We start from the raw sequence: 22,659 nt of genomic DNA, 5'->3' as shown, positions 1-22,659 counted from the left end.
AGGAGGGATTTGCGAGGAAAAGGAACGGAACTTTTGACGCAGCCTGTATATCCAATCTGTACTCTTACGGGATATTTACCTAGAACATGATAAATACGGTTTCAGACTCAGCCTCCATCTCCGTCTTTCCCTCGCTCTCCCTTTGCGCCCCTCTCTCTTTCTCTCTTTCTCTTTCTCTCTCTCTCTCTCTCTCTCTCTCTCTCTCTCTCTCTCTTCCTTTCTCTCGTACCTCGACGGGAACTCTCCGCGTGATTGAACGGTGTACGTCCGTGCAGGCGCGTGGCCCTGGGCTACGCCAACGCTCGCCATGTACGTACTCGTGTATACCTGGTGCGCAATCAGAGAAATCCGGTCTTCTCTACGGAGAATAATGGCGCGTTTTAGGCGGCGTAATTAAACCGCGCCGAGACTTTTCCGCATGCACAAACATCGTTACTCCTGGTACTCCAATCCCTAAATCATAAGCGGTAGCACAATGGCACCGCTAGAGAGCCTCGTGTGTCACGACTAAATTGCCCACGCTGACCGACCATTACTTCGCGGCAACATGCATTTCCGCGACTTGGAAAAGTCATTTTGTACGCCGTCTCTTGATTTTGAGAGGAGCTACCGACAGAATATCGATCTGGGGCCATTTTCGTTGATTTTAACGATTTTTATTTAGCAAAATAATCTCTGCTCAAGCTCAAAGATGCAAATTTCAGTTCTTAAATATCAATTTCTATTTCTCGACATTTAATTCTTATCTAAAGAGTAAAAGGAGTGAGTTTTTAATAATTATAATCTTTAAACTATTATTGAATTGCTGATTTTTTAAAGAAATGTAGTCTGCAAAGTAAACAATGTGAGCTCATTCTTTTATTTCAGTCAATCTACCTTTATTCCTTAAAGTTTGCGTTTGTACGCGCTCTTCATGTTTACTCTGTCTAATAATCCGCGAAAAGAAGATTGGGCGACAGTTCGCCGGTGTATCGCTCGTCGAAAGTATACTCTAAACGAATACGAGCGAGTTCTAAATCACTTGACGATCGCGAGTTAGACCGGCGTCTCCTGCGAGCCCTGTAATAATATTCTGTTAAAATTATGATCCTGGCTTACCTTCCGTTTGGATCGACTTAAACCGTCATAAACGGGCCGCGAGAGGCAAGCCGTAAATTTAGCGGAATAATCGCGCCACTGACCCAACTACGACCGCGCTGTGTTACGGTTTGCGAGATAACAATAAAAGTGCATAAAAGCGAACTAGAGGGACAACGCGACGTATCGATGCGACATCGGTTGCCTTTATGGTGGTTCGACGACAATACAACTGAAATTTCATGCGTTTTTCCGCAGGTTCACCGCCTCTCACCGGATCGGGCATCGTCAAGATCGTTGTTCTTGATGTGAATGATCACAATCCCGAGTTCGCCCGGCAGGACTACAAGGCCAACGTGGACGAGAACAAGCCCCCCGGAACGTGGGTCACCAAGCTGGACGCTACGGACAAGGATGAAGGGCTCAATGCGAAGATCAAGTAGGTTTCTTGCGCATAATTAAAATTGTGAATATTTTATTCTAAAAAATACCGATGTCTCGGATTTTAATTTAACGCAACAGTTACTAAGGAACTTGTGATTCTAAGAAATTCACAGTTTTGCTGTTACACTCTTTTATAAATTTCTAATAATGAAGAATCCGAATCGATAAATCTGCCAAATGTGCCTACGTAAAAAATATTTCGAATAAAATATACAGAATAAAAGATTATACAAATTTCAGAATAATAGAGCAAACATTGAATCTGACTTTTCTCATTAATTACATTTTATATTTAATATTATATATAAATAATACTATTTTTCTAAAACACACAGATACAGTCTGCTGGGAGACAAAGCGGAGCATTTCTTCGTGGATCCCGATACGGGGGTTGTGGTGACCACGATACCGTTAGATCGCGAGGCGACCGCCGTGTACCATTTCACCATGGTGGCTCGGGACTCGAGCCCGACGGAGCTTCGAATCGCTGCCGTCAATTTGACAATCTACGTGAACGACGCCAATGACAATGCGCCTTGCTTTTCCAGTACCCAGTACTCGGCCTACATCCCCGAAACGGCCAAACCCGGTAATGAAACTAGCAATGATCCAAGCGCATTAATTGCCAATCAAAAAGACCATTAAATTATCTCTATTGATTAAGAGAGTTTTATACAATAACACCGAGTTTTTCTCCGTTTAAAGGTAACTTTGTATTCGGCGCGAAAGCGATCGACGACGACGACGGCCAGAACTCGCGGATTGTTTATCAGCTACAGGGCACAGACGCTCATCGTTTCGTCATCGATCCGGACAACGGCGTGATTCGCGCCGCTAAGGAACTGAATGACAAAAACATGTATACAGTGTACATACTAGCATCAGATTGCGGTGTTGAGCCCCAGTACGTGACTACCGAACTGCAGATATATCTGTGGCAGCGAGATCTGTTCCCCTCTTTTCATTCCAACATCAACACGAGGTTCACGCTACCCGAAGATGTGCCAGAGGGCAAAGTGATTATGAAGCTAAGCGCGTTTGCATCGAAGAACAATGAAAATGGTACTTTGTTGTATGACATGGCTGGTGGAAACATTGGAGACGCTCTGAGAATCGATTCTCTCACCGGCGAGGTAATTAAGATCAAATGCTTTTGTGTTTCCGAAATTATTTGAAACACTTTCAAACACTGGAATTCTACAATTTTGTTTACGTTAATTGTTTCTTCTCAAGAATTTAAGATAATTCAATTTTCTAAAATTTGAAAATATTTAAAAATATATGAAAATATCTTTGGCTATTATAATTATTATTAATGTTATTTTATTACAAAATAATAATTTTGTTTAGGTCATAGTTGCTTCTGGTTTCGATTACGAGACTGCTCCGCACTACGAAGCCTGGGTCTCGGTCTACAATACAAATGTACCCACGTTACGTAGTGTGATTCAGTTGTTGGTGAATGTTACGGACGCTAACGACAACGCGCCGGTTATGGAGGCGGCCATTTACAACGCAACAGTGCTGGAAGAAGAATATCCGCCGTTGTTCGTCGGCAAAGTGTCCGCGAAGGATCGCGATTCCGGCGAAAACGGCCAGGTCACTTATCATCTGGTCGATGATTTGTCCGAGTCTTTTACCATTGACAGCAACACTGGACAGATTGAAACTAACGTTAAACTTGATCGCGAAGAGGTAAATAATCAATTACAATTATTTTTATAAGTACAGTTTTTAATAATAATTAATCACAATTATTATTTCAAGTTTATTATAATTGCTTTAAATCAATTTGTCTGAAGATTCTATAAGAACATCTCTAGTTATTAACAATCGTTTAATTAATGGTACATGTCGGGACTTTTTCAGATTGCGTCTTACGAACTGATTGTGGAAGCTAGAGATCAAGGCCATCCTTGGTTAACCGGTACCGCCACGGTACTAGTGACCGTTTTAGACAAGAACGACAACCCGCCGCACTTTACACGATTGTTTAGCGTTAACGTGACAGAGAATGCGGAAATTGGCACGTTTGTTATACGAATCACGAGCAGCGATCTAGACATCGGTCAGAATGCAAACGTCAGCTACAGCTTCAGTGATAATCCAGGGAACAAGTTCACTATCGATGCTTTGAGCGGAAACGTGACGGTGGCTGGATATCTCGACAGAGAAGAGCAAGACGAGTACCTGTTAAAGGTATGATTCAATCATATTATATAAAATTTGTATTAATAAAGTAAAGACATTATATTTATAAAAGTACATTGGTGCAGAAGTATTTTTAAATTTTAAATTTATAATTCGGAGAATAGTTAAAAAGTTTAAAAGATTGAAAGAGATTGTGGATTTAGAAGATTTTGTTAAATATTATGTTTGATTTTCCTTAGAGCGCTTCATCTTCCGAATCATGTTAAAGTTATTCCGCTTAATAAAATATATTCCACTTGTCGCGTCTAAAAAGAAAAACTATTTCTTCCATCATTTTACCAGGTTGTAGCAGCGGATGGCGCATGGCGAGCGGAGACTGCGCTGACAATCACCGTTCAAGATCAAAATGATAACGCGCCCGAATTCGAGAAGGAAATCTATCACTTCCATTTTCCCGAGCTTCAATCAGTGGTAACGCACGTCGGCCAGGTCGCGGCGATTGATCGCGACAAGCAAGGACCAAACTCGGTCATATCTTACAATCTGCTACAACCGTCCGATCTCTTCACCGTCGATCCAGCGACCGGTGACGTCTTCAGCAAGCGTACTCTGCGTTACAAGCATACGCATCGACCATCCTCACCGGAAAACTTGTACTCGCTGACAGTGGTGGCGACAGACAATGGCAAACCGCCGATGTCTTCGAGGGTAACGGTACATGTAAATGTGGTGGATGCCAATAACAACGCGCCTCGCTTCGAGCAGAGATCTTACCTATCGCCAGTACCGGAGAATTACGGATTGGGTAAGCGAATCACCCAGCTGATCGCACGCGACGATGCCGATTTTGGTGTGAACGCGGAGGTGATTTACTCGCTGACGAGCGTGAACGTTACCGGCGATCTCTTCGCCATCGAGGAGCAATCCGGCTGGGTCTACGTACGCAGGAGTCTCAACGGTATCGCCGTCGGCACGGTGTTCCTCCTGAAGGCGCGCGCCACCGACAAGGGTGTGCCACCGCAGAAGGACGAGGTCATTCTAACGCTCGTGATTTCCGGTGAAAACCGACATGCGCCGACTTTTGCCGCCGTCAGCTACCAGGTGAGAGTGCCGGAGAACGAACCGGTCAACACAACCATTCTGACGGTGAGCGCCGTGGACGGCGACAGTGGACCCAACGGTATGGTTCGCTACAGAATCTCAGCCGGCAACGAGAGAAACGAGTTCTCCGTACATTCCATCACCGGCGCGGTCACCATACTTGAGCCTCTCGATTACGATCTCGTGCAGGAATATAAATTGAACATCATTGCTACGGATCTGGGATTCGAGCCAATGGAAGCGATGGCTACCTTAACCGTCAATGTCTCTGATATCAACGACAATCCTCCAACTTTCAAACGAAACGTCTACGAAGCATTCTTGCTGGAAAATTCGCCGCCTGATAGCTTCGTCTACAAGGTGTGTGTCTTGAGATTTTAATCTTGTTTCTGGTGTCAACTCCTATTCATATTTGATTGCTTAATTATTCGAGTCTTTTCATTTTTTATTTTTTCGTTAAATCTTGAATAGCTTAGCTGAAGAACGAAATTATTCGGATTACATACAAATTTCATTACACTCTTCAAATAAATCAATAATCTTTAACTTTAAACTAGTGTTTTAAATGTTATATATCTCGGATAAATTAATATAATTGTACAAAATTGTAATATTTGCGCTTTCTTCACAAACATAATCTTTTCGTGCACTTTCAGGTGGTCGCTCAAGACATCGACTCACCCAAGTACGCTGTAATAGAATACAAGATCCTCGGTGGCAGTGGCAAGGATTACTTCCGCATCCGCGAAGACACCGGCGAGATCACGTCGGATGCCAGCTTTGACTATGAGGAGACGAACGAGTTCAGTCTCGACATTGTTGCGGCAAATCCGGACTCCAGTCCGCAGATGGTCGGATTCACGACTGTGATGGTACATATTACCGGCGTAAACGAGTTTTATCCCAAGTTCATTCAGCCAGTGTTCCACATGGACGTGTCGGAGAGCGCCGAGGTGGGCACGTCGGTCGGCTTAGTTCAAGCGACTGATCAGGACTCGGGCGAGGACGGCCGGGTGTACTACCTCTTCGTGGGCTCGTCCAATGACCGTGGTTTCTCCATCGGCTCGGAGACCGGCATTATCAGAGTGTCGCGTCGACTCGATCGCGAGACGCAGAATCGTGTGGTGCTGACGGTAATGGCGAAGAACGGCGGCGGTATACGCGGCAACGACACCGACGAGGCGCAGGTAATCGTCTCCATCCAAGACGGCAACGATCCGCCCGAGTTCTTGCAGAACTTGTACGATGCCAAGGTGTCCGAAGGCGCCGTACACGGCACGCGCATGCTCACTGTCCGCGCGGTCGACAAGGACATCAAGCCGCAGAATAATCAGTTCTCGTACTCAATTATCGGCGGCAACGTCGACCAGGCCTTCAAGATCGATCCGCAGACCGGTGACATCGAAACAGCAAAACATCTGGATCGCGAAACCGTGCCTGCTTATGATCTAACGATCGGCGCGATCGACACCGGGTCGCCGCCGCAAACCGGCACCACGATGGTGCACATAGAGTTGCAGGATGTGAACGACAATGGTCCGATCTTTGATCCACCGGAAGTTATCGGCTATGTCAGCGAGAATGAACCGGCTGGTACCAGTATCATGACTCTCAGTGCGACCGATCCCGATTTGCCGCCCAACGGCGCGCCGTTTACATACAAATTAATCGGAGGAAAACAGAGCGACATGGTTACTTTGGACAAACATTCGGGTATACTCAGGACTACAAAGAGTCTCGATAGAGAAACAATGCCGCAACTAGATCTCATGGTTGGTATTCAAATCGCAAAAATGTATCTGGCTTTTTTTCCACTCATAAATAATTTATATTTTATCGAAAAATATTACGATTTAAAAATGGATTTTAATTGAAATAAAAAAGTAATAAAAATATATAATTGGACAATTAGATATATATGTTTATCTGGTATTTTAATATTTGCTATTTTTTTACATTTAATCGCAAAAATTAAAATTAAATGTAGATTGAAGTGGAAGATTCGGGTGTACCCCGAATGAAGAGAGAACACAGCATCACCGTGATCATCACAGATCAGAACGACAGCCCATCCACACCGAGATCAGTGCACGTAATTGTGCACTCATTCAACGCCAAGATACCGCTGGGAAAAATCGCCGACGTACATCCAAACGATCCGGATATCACTGGACTTTATTCGTGTAAGATACTTCAGGGCTCGAATTCACGCGTGCTAAGTATACCAACCGCCTGCGATCTGCACACTAACAAAATTACATCAGGTACGTCTTTATTAATCGAAGAAAAGAGATGAAACATTCTTCTTATGTCTATTTTAAAATTTACGATTAGCATTTTTTTTTATTCGTACTTTTCAATCTAAAGAATTCTAAAGAAAGCAATATTAATTCGTCGATATTATTTGGCAATTTTCTACATTACACATTATTGATAGAAGTTTAAATATTTTACCTGATATTATGAATATTGAAATATTCTTGATAGAATGTTATTACTATTTCTAATATTTTGATCGCACAGAAATCGGCTATTCGTTGAGCGTCTCCGGCAACGACGGACGACATTCCGACGTAATCTCCAAAATCACGGTCGAGTTTTTGATCTTTTCCAACGCCACGATCGAAAACAGCGTAACTCTGCAAATTTCTAAACTGACTGCGAAAGATTTTCTCACTCAATATTACCGAGCACTTCTGGATCTTCTACAAGAGAAAATCGAGGTCGGCGATACATTTATCATTTTCAGTATTAGTGAAAATGGACCAGATTTAAACGTCCATTTGGCAGTAAAATCTCCGCAAGGTAAGTTAAAAAATATCAGAATATCAAAAGTATGTGTATATTATTCATATCATATGCACACTTATTCATATCATTATTAACGTCATAAAACATAGAATGTCTCACAGTTCAAAGTTATTAAAGTATATCAAGTAAATGAATTTTGTTGCTTTTCTGATATTATGATTATTTATTCTATCAATACTATATGTTAATATTACATGTTACACAGAAAAAGCAGTGAAATATATAATTTTAACATTTTTCAGAATATCGTACGAAATACGAAGTGACTGAACTGTTAACGCGCAATCAAGACGAAATTCAAATGCTATTCAAAGATAACTCTTTCATTATCGGCTATTCTCCGTGCAAGCAAATACCGTGTGAGAACGGAGGTAGCTGCAGTGATCACTTAGCTATATACGACGATGCCAGGATTACCGATAGCCAGGCGTTGATTCTGACATCGCCCAGAGTGCTGCACGAGATGAACTGTAAGTGTCGGGATGGCTTCACCGGCGACAGATGCGAAAAAAGGCAAGATCCATGTTCGCCGAATCCCTGTTTGTTGGTGAGTACTTATCAAAGTACTTTAAAAACGATTCGTAAAGAAATGTTAAATGCAAAACCAAATTAAATATATAGTAAAATTAAAATTAAAGTTGATATTTTAACTATATCTATAACTTTTGTATTTGTGATAGCATTTAATATTAGCAAAGTTAGTAAAAATGATTTATTAAAATGATATGATGATAGACGAGCAAATGTATACGATACGCATAAAATTAGAAATCACCAAGTTTTCTAAAAATTAATTTTTTTTCGACTTATTTTCTGGCCGTTTTTAATGCTTCATAAAAATCGATATGAAGCACAAGTATTTACAAGATACATTTTATTGTTTTATAGGGAGGACAATGTCGACGCTTGGGATATGATTTTCAATGTACTTGTCCTATGGATCGTGATGGCAAACTGTGCGAACTCGAGAGAGGCGACGCATGTGCTAGCAATCCGTGTCGAAACGGCGGTTCGTGCAGAAAGAGCCCGGACAGCTTCAGCTTCTTCTGCCTTTGTCGAGCAGGCTACAGAGGAAATCACTGCGAAGCAGTCACCGATTCTTGTCGACCAAATCCTTGCTTGTACGGCGGCTTGTGCGTTAGTGATAAACCTGGGTTCGTTGATTTCTTATTATATATAATTACAGCAATTTAATTATTTGATTATAATTAAAAATATTTTATCACTTAGTAATTACAAATTAGCATCTTGAAATTGTGATTTTCAACATTTGTTATCAATTTATCTGAAATAAAAAATAAAATTGTCACGTACAGATATCGATGCAGCTGTCCCGAGGGTCGCTACGGGCGGCACTGCGAGCGCTCGACCTTCGGCTTCGATGAACTCTCATACATGACATTCCCAGCGCTTGACTCCAATACAAACGACATCACTATCGTGTTTGCCACCACAAAACCGGATGCGCTATTACTATACAATTACGCACCACAAACAGGCGGCCGCTCTGACTTTGTCGTACTGGAGCTGATGGCTGGACGAGTGATCTTTTCGTACGGCGGTGCCAGAAGCGCGATCACTACCGTCACTATCAAGACGAAAAAGTCGGTGTCGGATGGCGAATGGCACAAGGTCACCGCTACCAGAAACGGTAGGGTCGTCTCGCTCAGCGTGTCCGTCTGCAGGGAACATGGCGACGTCTGCGATGATTGTAAACCCGGCGACGGCACTTGTTACGCGGACGATGTGGGTCCGACCGGGTTGGTATTCTGTAATTTTTTAAATAAATTCTATAAAGTGGAAAATTTATTTATCAAAGCGAACAAGATTTCAAATCGCAGAACTGGATTTTTCAATTTTACGTGTTCCATCGTTAAAATGAATAAGTGTTATCATTAAAAGTAATTATCAACGAAAGTAATTATTACAAATAATATTTAATAGAGCTGTCAAAGCGGTTTTTCTTTATTAAAAATATGTGATAACGCTTTAGAGATCTAAAATTATTAATTTGCGCTTAACATTTAATATATTACAGCACTTTGAATTTCAACAATAATCCTCTTCTACTGGGTGGTTTGGAAAACGCCGATCCCGTGCTGGAACGTCCAGGCCAGATTCATTCTGATGACTTTGTGGGTTGCATTCACTCGGTATCAATAAATGGAAGAACTTTGAATCTGACGAATCCACTCGCGTCGCGCGGCGTGAAATCAACGTGTGTCAGATCGCAACAGAATCCTTGTTTGAAAGATGAGAAGAACACTGTTTCCGTCTGCGGTGTGGGCGCTCAGTGTTATGATAAGTGGCATCAAGTGATGTGTCAATGTGGATCTTTGAGAGCACCTAATTGCCACGGCGCCTTGGAGGCCATGATGTTGAGCGACGGAGGATTTATCGAGTTCAAGGTAAAAATAAGCGGAAAGAAATTTACAATCAATAAATTATAAAATGTATAATCTCATTATTTCATGTATAATTTAAAATGAAATTTTATTATAACAATGATAATGTTAAATCTACAAAAATATTTTATCATGGCTAACTGTTAATACTTTATTCATGCTATCTCTGAATAATTTTGACTTGTGATCATTGACATTTGTTTGTACAGGTTTCAGAGAAGCACAGAAGAATGCAACTATTGGAATACCTTTATGGCGGTTCCACGCTGTGGAACCATACAAATCGCGTTAAGCGCAATCTTATTCAGGACACGAGCTCCATAGCGAACTCATCGCCGTTGAAGACAATCGGCCTGATGTTCAGAACTGTGAAGCCTGATGGTATCCTGATTTATATTGCAACCAATAAGCATTTTACATCTATAGAGGTGAGGCAATTCTTCAAGTACATCTCTTTAATCCAACAAGTCTTGCAATTATTTATTTTAAGAATAATTACTCTCAAAAATGTTATCAATTATTAATAGTAAAATGAATCATAAAGTAAGCATAAATTATACACCAATTTTGCCTTTTATTCTTCCTGATTTTTAGAACGTAAATAAATGAGATAAATAATGCAAACGAAAAAGTTAAGTTCCGATTTTACATTTTCAATTGACACGGTCATATATTATATTTTAGCTTCGTAATGGCCAGCTGATTTACACGTCCTTGCTTGAATCACCGGTGAACATGTCGATCAATATCGAGGGCGGCCTCGCCGATGGACATTGGCACAATCTGACTCTCCACGCCTACTCCCGGGGATTAAGACTACTGGTCGACAGCGTCTTGATGGGCGACGAGTTGGACCTGACGGGTGTCCACGATTTCCTCGACCCTTATTTATCCGTCCTGTCGATCGGTGGAGTCAGTCAAAATTTCTATTACGCTCATAGCGCTGGCGCCAAGAGCTTCGAAGGATGCCTGGCTAATTTCACAGTCAACCACGAGGTGCAACCGTTTAATGGCTCTGGATCTATTTTCAAGGACGTGCTTTATCACGGCAAAGTGAGCACCGGATGCCGACAGATCGGCATCAGCGCAGCCGCGGCCGCGGATCCTCTCAGTATCGGTATCACCTTAGTCATCGTCTTTTTCGTTATCCTGCTGATCGCCATTCTGGTGAGCTTCATAGTGTTCCGATTGCGTCGACAAAACAAGGAGAAATCAGCGCCGTCGGTTGTCAACAAGAATACGAACGCTATTATGACCGGCAATTCGCTGGTCGGCGCCGGGAATGATAATCTCATGTCTCGTCACGAGAACACCTACATCTCCGACACATCGGATCTGCGCGGCGTGGGTCACATGGGTCCCGAACTGATCTCAAAGAAATACAAGGAGCGTGAGATCAGCGCCAATGCCGAGCATCGGCCACAGCGACCAGATATCATCGAGCGGGAGGTCACTAAGTCGCCGCCCATCCGCGATGAGCACCCACCGCTGCCGCCGCCCGCCCAGACCTCCCTTCACTCGCACGAACACAATCCAGAACCCGACATTCCGGAACACTACGACCTGGAGAACGCTAGCTCCATTGCACCCAGCGACATCGACATCGTGTACCATTACAAGGGTTATCGCGACGGAATGAGAAAGTACAAAGCCACTCCGCCTCCCATAGGTGAGAAAAGCATAATTTTTGCTTTTCAAAAAAAAATATTTTTAAAAATTGGAAAATTCCTTCTCCAGTTAGCTTTAATTCTTATATTTTCCTGAATTTTCAAAATATAAATAACAAAATCTTTTGTAATAACGATGTATAGCGAATAAGAATAGGAACAAGGATAAGTCTTGTTCTTGAAATAAAGAAAAGTAGGAAAGTTTTTTTGGGCCTCGAAACATCTGACGGACATTTATAGTATAATTTAATTAAAAAATGTCAATTTTTTCAATATTCTACAGCACTCTTTATTAAAATATGTGATATAAACAGTTTAATAAGAAATTATGTGTGCAGGTAACTACGGCAACCATCACAAGCACACGGGACAGCAACATCGACATACCGGACCCTTTCCACCAAGGGCGATGCCACCGCCGAACGTGAATCAACCATCCGGACCAGCGCCCAAGTTGCTTCAGAGCACTCCTTTGGCGAGACTATCGCCTAGCAGCGAGCTGTCTGCGCAACAACCGCGAATTCTCACGCTTCACGACATCAGCGGGAAGCCGCTGCAAAGCGCGCTGCTGGCCACCACGTCCTCGTCCGGCGGCGTCGGCAAGGATGCGCTAAACTCCAATAGCGAAAGAAGTCTGAACTCGCCCATCATGAGTCAGCTGTCGGGTTCAACGGCCAGCAGAAAAGCGCCGCAGTCGAATAACGAAAACTCGGTGAACAACGTGTCCTCGGGTCCTATGGGTCTCACGGCGGAGGAAATCGAGCGACTGAATTCTCGGCCGAGAACGTCTAGCTTGGTCTCCACCCTCGACGCCGTGAGCTCCTCCAGCGAGGCGAGGGGCCCGTCTGCTCACGGGCCTCTCCATCATCATCGACGTCACACGCCACCTGTGGAGAGGCTTGAGCGGCGTAACTCGTCGACAACCGACGAGAGCGGTAACGACAGCTTTACGTGCTCGGAGATCGAATATGACAACGGGTCGCTGGCAGGCGACAAGCAGTCCGACAACCTTTTTGCCAAGCAGGACGATGAGGGGAGCGGGCCCCAGGGTAGAAACAACGTCGAGTCGTCGCAGTCGACAAAGCCGCCACTGCCGCCGAACGTCGGCAATTACGACGGCTTCGACAGCTCGTTCCGCGGCTCCCTCAGCACCCTCGTCGCCTCGGACGACGATCTGTCGACTCACATGGGCGGCCTCCTCTACGGCAGTCATACCAACAACGGCTCGCCCACCACTACGAATACCACCACAACCACAACCGCCGCCGAAGATGCTCTCGGCTGGGACTACCTGCTCAACTGGGGACCCAACTTCGAGAGCCTCGTCGGCGTCTTCATTGACATCGCGGAGCTGCCGGACAGCGCCAGTCGAGTACCCAGGTTGCCGACGAACATCCCTAAACCGTCCGAGGAATATGTATGAGGTTCTTTAAATGGTGCTAGGATAATTTAGTGAACTCGCTACTATAGTTTAGTGAGAAATTTCGTGGAAATTGTGAAGACTCGTCCTAAAGCAACGCGAGACCTGCGATTTAGAAATGTTGCCGAATTTTTACTATTGTTTAGTTGACTAGTTGAACATGTGTAAATCAATAGTATTAATAATGATATTTTCAGTGTCGGATGTGGTTTTGAGTCATACGAGGATATGTTTAAGGAAGGTGCGGACAAAAAAAGTAGCTTTTAAGTGTTTATAAAAGAAATTGTTGCAATATTTAAGGATAGTAGTGAGGTACCGCGTCGAACGCGTGATCATCTTGCCATAAAACGCGAAGAGGAACTTTCCTCGAAAAGAGACTCGTTCGTCATACGGCATAGTTGTTTTTTTTTTTTTATCGTATTTCACGAATCTGTAAATATCGAATAATACATATGCAATCAAAACAACTTCTATGCGGAGTGCACAAAGCAGCGCTTATACGATCGGTTGAACTGCAGAGATTCTTCTGCGACCAATATTAATTAATATCGATTGAAATTAATATTACTAATAATGTTGATTTTAATTGAATTAATTGATATTAATGCTGAGCGCATTTCACGCATTTCGAGCGATCGTACATAATTTTAAATACGAAATATAATTACGCGAAATTACATTGAATGCCATTTTAGTTACGGCCGGACTCGCCGTCGACGAGATGGAAAGATGTGCGACTGGACATCGAGGCGGCTCAATTGATTGTTAACTATGGATTTCTGTATATACCTTAAACAGCCGCGTGAATGCCACATACATTCGATACAGTCGCACATGTCGTAATTATTGGTGGAATGGCTAAATGGCACATAGATATTTTACCTCACAATCCTTAATATTTGAATCAGAGATTAAAATTGTTACACTTTCACTGTCTATTCATTGAAATTGCAGCGCGCAAAACTCTCAAAGTAGTTATATAATTTATATTTTTCACTACATAATATATACTCTTAATATTTTACATTTATACTGTAAAAATTAATTTTTTACATTTTATAAAAAATAGAAGAAATTAGTGCACAAACAGAATTAGAACTCATATTGCAGTTTCAATAAACAGAAATTTCAGTGAGTCTGGATTTTGATGGCAAAGTAAAGGAAAGTGACTTTTACAATGTTTTTTCATGACAGTAAAAATGCTATTGTTAATGTAAGATTCACTCTCTTATGAATCGAACTTGAACTCGCTGAAATTATACCGATTTCAATATCTGATTCGAATCGTCCAAAGCAATACTTGCTAAATCCATATTTTCCTAGTTCCACAAGTATTATAATACCACTTAGCCACTCGATCGAAAGCAGCGTGTTTCGATTTAAAAGAATGCTCGCCAGGAGAGGGAAGAGTTTGTCTTCGTTCTGTTAATATTTGTACTGTAAAGACAACGGACAACCGCTGATGAAATTACCGGGCCGTCGTGAAACGCCAGACGTGTCGATTCGTGCTCAATTGGTATCGTTAGAGAGACAATAACGGCGCCTGATTCGTAGCGTTCCTGAAAGTAGCTGCTGCTCGCAGACTACCAGACTGATTTCTTTTTCCACTGCGTTTCGCGAGATCGGTTTATTCGCCTTTCATGTGTTTTCGTTGTAAATTACTGAGATCTGGTCCTCGGATCCCGTCTCATTCTGTAAATAAAACTGCGTGTGTGAGTTGTACAAAAGTGCGAATGCTTATGCGAGTACGTGCTACTCTATCATCATTGACCGTAATTTGTAATAGACGACAGATTTGTAATAAAAATCGCTGTGTGATTTTATTCATCCCCGTACCCCGCTTCAAATTTTTATATGCAACATGAAATATTAATAGAATTTTTTTTATATATTAATTCACTTTGGAAACAATTGCCAGTTATAATATTCCATAAAATGAAATTTTCTTATCGCGTATTTTTTTTTTAATTGCCGCAAATATTCAGTGACATTTAAAATAAAAAATGTGTGCACTTTACCGCTTCTTTTTAAGTGTTTGAAAAAATTTTACTATCTGTTGTGTGATTAAGTTGAGAGATCGCGCTAGCTTCGATCTTCATTTTTTATATCGCTTCGTTACTTTTGTCAAAGCTGATTTTGTTGCGTATGTGAGACTTGGAATTAATTAGTAGTTATTATTTATTATTGCTATTTATCATTATTATTTGTTAAGATTAAACTGTCGGTGAATTGAGAAACGAGATACGAGAGAAAGTGCGAACGCGAGAAAAAGTTACACAAAAAGTTATCGGCCTCTCAGTTCGTCAGACTGCCGGAATTTGATCGATTGGTTATAATGTACAGATAATGATATCTCCACTTCCGTCATACGACGACGAGCTTCTGAATAGCGCTTACGCAAACGTCAGTCTGATCGCCGACAAAGCCTGGACCTTCGATCCCGAGGATCCTTTCCGAAAGTTAAACCATTCTCTCTGGATTCAAGTGAGATGCGCAACAGATACTTTAAAGTATTTCGTATCTTCACAAAAATTCCTTGATATATTTTCGTCACTTATTGTTGCTCGAAAGGACACTTTGAGAAAACGAATTAATATTAGTAAATTCAAACGCAGCTTTATTTAAAAATATCGTACAACGTGTTATTAAAGATAAAAAAAAAGATTGTTCAATTATAAAAAGTAACGGAAATACAGTATATACTTGAGAGCTGCTGAAATAAGGGGAAGAATTTATTTTGACATAATGATAAGTTATCGTTAATGTCAGAGTTGCGAAATAACTGCGAAGTACGAGAAAAATAGTGATTATCGTCCGAGACTCGTCCGAGACGTCATCTCCGAATCGCGCTTGGCGAAGTACGGTAATTACGAATACGATGAGCAACACGAGAGAATGTACAGGCCGGACGATGGTAAATCGTCGGGTAGCGGACTTTGCCATTTCCGTCCAGCAACGGAGGCTGTGGAACCGTGGATGCTTCCTGAAGTTCAAGAACACTTCGCCCGGTTAATCTCGCCGAGCCGCACGCGATCACATCGGGAACCGTTAGTTTGCTGCAGCTTCTGTATTATTTTAATATTTTACGAAATTCACTCTGAAACATCTAATGATTATGAGAATATAATATCAGAGAGTAATAGCAGATACAATCCATCGTCATTATTTATCATTAACATTTATTTCAACGACATTCGATTTTTATATTACAGGCATAAAAATACTAAATGCACATTGTATTGATTATGATTGGATTTTAATATCTCGTTAATAGTACGTTCAATTTGCAAAGCTCAGCAATATCAATACTGAAGTGCAACACCTTGAGGAGGGAAAATGAAAACGTTTGCTCGAATTTCCAATCGGATTGGAGCGAAAATTCGAAAAAACGACGTCAGAAGATCGATCTGAAGGAGAGCAGAAAAATTGGATTATATGGCGAGTCGCTTTCGACTCATAAATCAGATGAAAGTGGTGAGCAGTATTTATTTTTAGACATTAGCAACGATATAGATAACAAAGTATAATTATTATCTGCATATCCCTATATAAAAGTAGCAAAAGTAATAATACTTTTAACATTTGTACTCCAGGCTATTTATTTATTAATTACGTACCTGTTTATTAATTATACATACTTATTTATTAATCGTGTCACGTATTATTGATTAATATTCTAATTCTTTGCTAACGTAAATTGTTTTAATAAATTATAAGTGGTCAAAACATAATTAAAAGTGCGATATGTTAGAGTATAGAGAGAAGATTACCATAAGATTCAAATATTTCAAAACAAATCTCTAATTTTAAATTTCAGAGATATACATAATTCCACAAATTGAATTTTTGTTGATGCTTTTATACATTTGATTTCCAGAATCACATGAAAGATCAACCAAAACATTCGCCCGTCATCAGCGATACACCGTGGAGACCATCGCGGAAATACAGCTGCAATCTCGCATCGAGAGCGATGCTGTGCGTGACATATGGAACGTGGGGAAGTTTCAACGGCAGCAACAGCAACAATGTCATCAGCAGAACCAGCAATCACGGATTATTCGGCAGATACAGCCCGCCACCCAGCATCATCAACCCTTCTATTGCACGCTGCAGTATCAGCCTCTGATTCTGAGAGCGCAATATCAGCGGAGACCGTTGCAATCGCCGTCACTACCATCTCCACCGCCACCGATCCTAAGCGCCGAAGTGCCGGAATTCTTCCCCAAATCAATCCCAGTTCCGATAACGTATAGCCTAAACGCCGATAAGGAACGCAAAGCTCGTCAGATACGCTATTTTCCATCGTTCAACGACAGAAACTATCAGAGCGAGCTGTTTCCCTACAATAGGCCGCAGCATGAAACTATATTTCCGGTAAAAAGAATTTTGTCGAAATCTCTCTTGAAACAGATTATGTAAAATCTAAGGCCGCATTCTAATAATTCCGTGATAGTTCAGCGATATTACGATATAACACATGTATGTACATAAAATCGTTGCATATTTACAATCAAAAAGCACATTTAAAATACTTTTACACGCAACTATTTAATAATTAAAAATTAAATTAAATTAAAAATTGATTATATTAAGTTAGAAAAACCGGATAATTATATTACTTTATATGAGAAATTAATACGATTTGATGAACGTTGTTTGATGACGTTTTTCTTAATGTCTTTTTTTAAATGATTTCTGTATTCAATTATCAATAATTTATTTTACAATTTCTCTATGTAGAACACCAGAATGTCCATATTACCTGCCACAGAAACGAACGTGTTCCGATCTTCTCAGGAATGGTTCCAAAGAGTCGCACCACCGATGCAGCTACAGTTAGCGGCTGCTTCGTCTCCTCTGCCGGTTTGCACGTCGTTGCAGCCGATTCACGATGCTACGATCGGCCATCGTCCTCTACAGGTATTTTTTCAATAAAGATAACTCAAAAAATTCCGAAGAATTATAATTATCTTCCAAAAGTTATACTCTTTGTTATACATAATTATTTTAAATTAATTAATCGATGAGAATCTATAACACTACATTTGCATTGTTATCAAAAATTCTTTTGAAAAAATTCCAAAAAATAAAAATAAATATTAAATATTATAAATTACTGTATATAAATAAATTTGAACCTTGGAATCAAGGATCTTGACAAAGCTGCGCGTAACTTGCAGATGTATGAGAAATTTGTGCCATGCACTCAGTCGAGCCCAACGACGCCCATACCTGTATATCAGCGACCGATAGAACTGTACCAGGAACCAACGTCGAAACGGAAGAATCAAGGAGTCGATTTCAACAATCTCATACTACTAACGAAGAATAGCATCAAGACACGACGCGGTCACGCGAAAAGCACCGCTCAATCACCTTTCCTCCCGGACTCCAAACAGAACCTGAGAACTTCCGGTCACAAGATGCAGGTGCAATGGCTCGACAAGGATCACTGCGCGAAGAATGCTGAAGAGATCGTGGCTGTGAACGCATTGGTATCGGAGTTGCGTAGCTTTGAAGAGAAATACGAGTACGATAAAAGAGCCAGCACCAGCTGGAAAACCGTCGCTGCTGCTTCGCAAAGTCAGCAAGGATCGTGCGAAACTGCAAGATCGAAGGACAGAATCTTTGGGAACGAAAGCGCAAGATGCAAGACTTTGGACGCTGAAGGGAAGGATAAAAAGATGAAGCGGCCACTTTACAGAGACGTTCTCGCAAATGCCTCGAGCGGAGTAGTTCCGGAAAATGTCTTTGAGAAGAGGCACGTGAAGTTCTTTTCTTTAATTTCGAAATTTATGTCCATTTAATACTCTCTGCCAACATTTTTCTGATTCTACTTATTCCATTTATTTCGCGAAGATCGTCTAAATTTGAATCAAAATTTTATCACTGCACGCATAAGTATTTTTATGGTTTCTAGATACGACGAACTCGAGCAACAAGCGATGGAACAATACAGAAACTCGGAAGAATCGCTAGCGCTCAAATACCAGGCAATAATCCAAATTTTGATATTAATCTCGCGGCTAAACAATACGCGCAAAAAAATAGACGAATAAAAAAATTAACAAATATCTAAGGATCGTTTAAAATTATAAATTCCTCGAAATCGAAATTTCAAAACTGCATTTCTTCGATTAATTTTTATTCAGTTATATAGAGTAGAATATCACACTACATGCGTACTCGAACTGCAGGAATTGGAGCGCCAAGCGATGGAACAATATAGAAATAGTCGCACAGGGGACGATAAGCGTTCGGTATCTTCCGAGGACCAACATTGTTTTGATGGACAAAGGTGTTCGGGACGCGGACAATGCAGTCCTTCAATAGAATATACAGAAAGAAAAGGTAATGCGAAAATTTAATAACTTCTATCTTTTACAATATATATAATATTTAATGTCCTTCACAAAATTTTTGATATTTTGTGTCAGGTTGTTGCTTTCCACAAATTACACTGCTGAAGCCAAAGGGTAAATCTCTGCCCAATGTTTTTGATGGATCATCGTGCAACGACGGCATTCGGCAATCAGCCGCCGCTTCAAGAAGTCTATCTACATTGACCGACAGATTGTTGAGGGAATCGAAAAACATATGTAAGGGTGCATCAGGAGATAAAATTGATACTAACGGTGAGCAAAATAAAATGCAGGGGTATACAAAACAATTCAATATATTATAAAACTTTTATCGATGTTCATTTGAAATCACCAATCTTTAAAATCTCAGTTCGAACATCGTTGAAGCGGCGTCTGATACTGATGTCACCCTTCGAGCGCAAGTCAGAGGCCAGACGATTGATGAAGACGACGGACTTGCATGGGATATGCACACTCTCTCGAGCGAAAAAGAACGTCTTCAATTACTATCGGACCTCCGAAATCGCTCAAAACGGCAGCGGTGACGAAAACATAACGATCATACAATCTCCTAATAGAGAAAGTATGATAGCGTCAACTATGCATTAATAAAAATTTTATATATATTATTCTAAAAATTTATTTATTTTACAAAACATTCATATAATAAAAAAAAGTGGAGACAAATTTTCATATTTTAATGTGATATTTTCAGTTTGGTTATCCGGATTCTGGACTACTTGAATCGAATAAATTTCCTTCAGAACAATTAAAAGAGCTTCAAGCTTTTTTGCAGACGTCGATGAATTGGATTTGAAAAATTCTTGGGAATTAAGAAGCAAATTATGATTTGTAATATAATTAATAGTGACATATTGATTAATGTTATAGGTTATAGGTTAAATGAAAATAATAATGACGTAAGGAAAGTTCTCATGATATGTGTATACTGATATACAATCGACAAGATAATTTACATAAAGTTTTTAAAGCTAAATTACTGCTTGTATATAGTGATCAGACACTTATTTCAAAATACAGTAAGCGTATTTGTTCGTATAAGCATATATATTATATATGATATTAATACTATAAAATATAATACTGTAAAGAAGGTAACAATTTCAAACTGGCTATGTTCGACTTCCAAGCGACGAGTAATATAATTACATATATCAAGATCTAAGATCGAATGGGAAGAAAATTATGTGGGCGATATTATACTTTTCAGTCTCTGGATTATTCAGTCAGAAGATTAACTATTTGAGTTATCTGTTATATAAATGGTATAGCACGAATATTAAAGCGTAATAAAATATAGGTATAAAAAATCTTCTAAAAAATCATACTTATAAAGAATATTTCACATTTTTCATAATTATAAATATATATATTCTATTTTTTTACGCACGCACACACGTACACGCGTATATTTATGCCTCTATAAGCGGCGTGTATTACTAGGATAATATGGAAATATATTTTTCATGTAATAAAAATTTCTTACGAAAAAATCGTATCGTTTTGACAAAAGAACATACTTACCAGTTATCAAGAAACTCAAATCCAGTCTTTGGTATACTTCTTTCCTCCTCTTCTTGATTCAATTGAGACGATTGAAAACTGCTGTACGAACTGGGTGTCTCTAACAAAGCAGTCGATTCATTTATGTCGCTCGATTTTGTTCGTGACATCACCACCATGGTATTCGATTGACTTTTATCTGTATCAGAATCCCTCACCAAACTCTCCATATCATCTTCGACATTGTTTTGTAACTTCAACAAGGAAGTCTTATTGATAAGTTTGGCAAATATACTGTCGGAGTGTTCGTTGTTGATTCCACTTGTCAATAAGTTGCTGCACTGATCATTCTCAAAAAGATTACTGGTGTAACAATCTGATTGATAACAACCAACTTGGTGTGCGGAGCTGTAGCTATTGTTCAATGAACAAGGATTACTTCTCTGTGCCTTCACAGGACTGGAAAAGTGTGGCGATTCTCCAAAATAGGTCCTCATTGACTTGGATTTCAATTCTTCATTAGAATCTATCGAACTGAGATTCATCTGTGACTGAGTCATAAATGAAAATGGTGCAGAGTGCTCATCTCGCCATCGTAATGTCTGTAATGCAACAAGATGTGTTATTCATCTATTCTTAATGTATAATCTTTCTTAAACATTAATAATACTGCTACACTCACGGAACCAGTTTCGTCTATAACATATTTCATTCCAGTTTGTATACGTAGCTTTGGATACCATTCAGGTAATTCTTTGGTCGATTCTACTTTCTTCAAAGTATATTTCAAGGCTACTTCAGGCTGAATTATAGTTTCATTAATAGCTTGATTACGCTCCGCTGTGCTCAGAGTATGCCACAGCCCTTCATAAGCTTCCTTTGTTGCAGTTATGTCATCGCCAATCCGTTGAGCTATAGGATTTATACTGTAAAAGTATTGTTCCGCTCTCGCGGTAAGAGTGCTAGAACTCATCCTGGTGTACTGAAATTGAACAAATTTACCGGTGCTTAACACTAGCTGTATGATTATTAATAAAATTATTAATAAAATAAAAACTATGATTATGAAAACGCCAAAAAGACTTTTGATATACTTACTGAATCTTTGATAATGATGACATAAACAAGAGCAGAGTTAATTGTATTGACGTAACAATTATCGATTGTTACAGTATCACGTAATGATCATATAAATGCACAACGCAAGTATCTCGAACGTGCACGTAACTATCATTTTTAAAGAACACGTTCACAAAAATACAAATGCTAATTACTAAAATAAACGTGTTTATTGGAGATAATTAAAGAGCACAGAAATCCTAATTTGCCATAACGCAGCTTCAGAAACTTGACACGAAGGTGAAAGTACTGCCATCAAACAGGCAATTGATGAACAGTAAACCACAGTAAACGCTATTTAGTCGCAGTCAATAACTTTGACAATTTTTTTCTGAATCGTACTATTTGCTTTTGGCAATTCTCGACGACCAGCGAAACGGATTCAGAAGAAATCTTTTGGGACACAATGAAATGTTCTTCTGATCGTTGAAAAAATTGGAGGACGCCTAATCGCGTTCTTCAATTTTTTCGATATCTCAATAGCCAAAGAACGCCTAATCACGTTTTCGAAAATTGGAAGACGCAATTTGGTGTCCTTAAATTTTTTTTGACGGTTAGAGATAGAGATTTGGATC

The 22,659-nt window shown here is 40.2% G+C and overlaps 3 protein-coding genes across 5 annotated transcripts in view; 2 read left to right on the top strand and 1 right to left on the bottom strand.

Moving 5' to 3' along the window:
- The window catches only part of ft (cadherin-related tumor suppressor fat), a 94,799-nt gene extending 79,916 nt beyond the window's left edge, over positions 1 to 14,883 (top strand). Inside the window, exons 8-23 of the mRNA XM_012379396.2 lie at positions 1,336 to 1,516; positions 1,857 to 2,110; positions 2,227 to 2,654; positions 2,872 to 3,216; positions 3,391 to 3,720; positions 4,015 to 5,133; positions 5,430 to 6,545; positions 6,761 to 7,037; positions 7,297 to 7,578; positions 7,827 to 8,131; positions 8,473 to 8,738; positions 8,901 to 9,344; positions 9,623 to 9,992; positions 10,199 to 10,417; positions 10,674 to 11,658; positions 11,995 to 14,883. Coding sequence (XP_012234819.2) covers positions 1,336 to 1,516; positions 1,857 to 2,110; positions 2,227 to 2,654; positions 2,872 to 3,216; positions 3,391 to 3,720; positions 4,015 to 5,133; positions 5,430 to 6,545; positions 6,761 to 7,037; positions 7,297 to 7,578; positions 7,827 to 8,131; positions 8,473 to 8,738; positions 8,901 to 9,344; positions 9,623 to 9,992; positions 10,199 to 10,417; positions 10,674 to 11,658; positions 11,995 to 13,079 — 8,006 coding nt within the window. The 3' untranslated portion in view covers positions 13,080 to 14,883. The remainder of the gene's footprint in view (positions 1 to 1,335; positions 1,517 to 1,856; positions 2,111 to 2,226; positions 2,655 to 2,871; positions 3,217 to 3,390; positions 3,721 to 4,014; positions 5,134 to 5,429; positions 6,546 to 6,760; positions 7,038 to 7,296; positions 7,579 to 7,826; positions 8,132 to 8,472; positions 8,739 to 8,900; positions 9,345 to 9,622; positions 9,993 to 10,198; positions 10,418 to 10,673; positions 11,659 to 11,994) is intronic.
- Positions 14,884 to 14,977: 94 nt separating this feature from the next.
- LOC105679397 (uncharacterized) lies at positions 14,978 to 20,963 on the top strand. Of its 3 annotated transcripts, none has more exons than XM_012379416.2 (11): positions 14,978 to 15,560; positions 15,846 to 16,123; positions 16,351 to 16,550; positions 16,954 to 17,453; positions 17,820 to 17,999; positions 18,260 to 18,840; positions 19,000 to 19,072; positions 19,277 to 19,430; positions 19,517 to 19,714; positions 19,812 to 20,024; positions 20,157 to 20,963. In XM_012379416.2, the coding sequence occupies exons 1-11, from the start codon at positions 15,423 to 15,425 to the stop codon at positions 20,183 to 20,185; spliced, it is 2,544 nt and encodes an 847-aa protein (XP_012234839.2). In that variant the 5' UTR covers positions 14,978 to 15,422; the 3' UTR covers positions 20,186 to 20,963. The 3 variants fall into 3 exon arrangements, with proteins under 3 accessions (XP_012234839.2, XP_012234840.2, XP_067206125.1); XM_012379417.2 differs by having other exon boundaries at positions 14,979 to 15,560; positions 16,369 to 16,550; XM_067350024.1 differs by having other exon boundaries at positions 15,421 to 15,586.
- On the bottom strand, positions 20,367 to 22,538 carry LOC105679399 (uncharacterized protein C1orf198 homolog). Its single transcript, XM_067350059.1, has 3 exons — positions 22,064 to 22,538; positions 21,648 to 21,972; positions 20,367 to 21,567 (listed from the first exon to the last, which is right to left on the bottom strand). The coding sequence occupies exons 1-3, from the start codon at positions 22,084 to 22,086 to the stop codon at positions 20,983 to 20,985; spliced, it is 933 nt and encodes a 310-aa protein (XP_067206160.1). The 5' UTR covers positions 22,087 to 22,538; the 3' UTR covers positions 20,367 to 20,982.
- Between the last annotated feature and the right edge of the window lie 121 nt (positions 22,539 to 22,659).

Source organism: Linepithema humile, chromosome 2 (assembly GCF_040581485.1).
Source record: "Linepithema humile isolate Giens D197 chromosome 2, Lhum_UNIL_v1.0, whole genome shotgun sequence".
In the NCBI taxonomy this organism is placed as follows: Eukaryota; Metazoa; Arthropoda; class Insecta; order Hymenoptera; family Formicidae; genus Linepithema; species Linepithema humile.
The sequence above is the reverse complement of the archived record's forward strand: the minus strand, read 5'-3'. Positions and strand labels throughout refer to the sequence as shown.

What these genes read in the sequence shown, in the direction of transcription:
- LOC105679397 (XM_012379416.2), top strand. Translation starts at nt 15,423, where the DNA reads ATGATATCTCCACTTCCGTCATACGACGACGAGCTTCTGAATAGCGCT. An exon ending in CGCTAGCGCTCAAATACCAG is followed by an intron (nt 19,073 to 19,276) that starts GCAATAATCCAA and finishes CTCGAACTGCAG; the next exon opens with GAATTGGAGCGCCAAGCGAT. An exon ending in ACAATCTCCTAATAGAGAAA is followed by an intron (nt 20,025 to 20,156) that starts GTATGATAGCGT and finishes TGATATTTTCAG; the next exon opens with TTTGGTTATCCGGATTCTGG.
- LOC105679399 (XM_067350059.1), bottom strand. Translation starts at nt 22,086, where the DNA reads ATGTCATCATTATCAAAGATTCA. An exon ending in TCATCATTATCAAAGATTCA is followed by an intron (nt 21,973 to 22,063) that starts GTAAGTATATCA and finishes GCTAGTGTTAAG; the next exon opens with CACCGGTAAATTTGTTCAAT. An exon ending in TTATAGACGAAACTGGTTCC is followed by an intron (nt 21,568 to 21,647) that starts GTGAGTGTAGCA and finishes GTTGCATTACAG; the next exon opens with ACATTACGATGGCGAGATGA.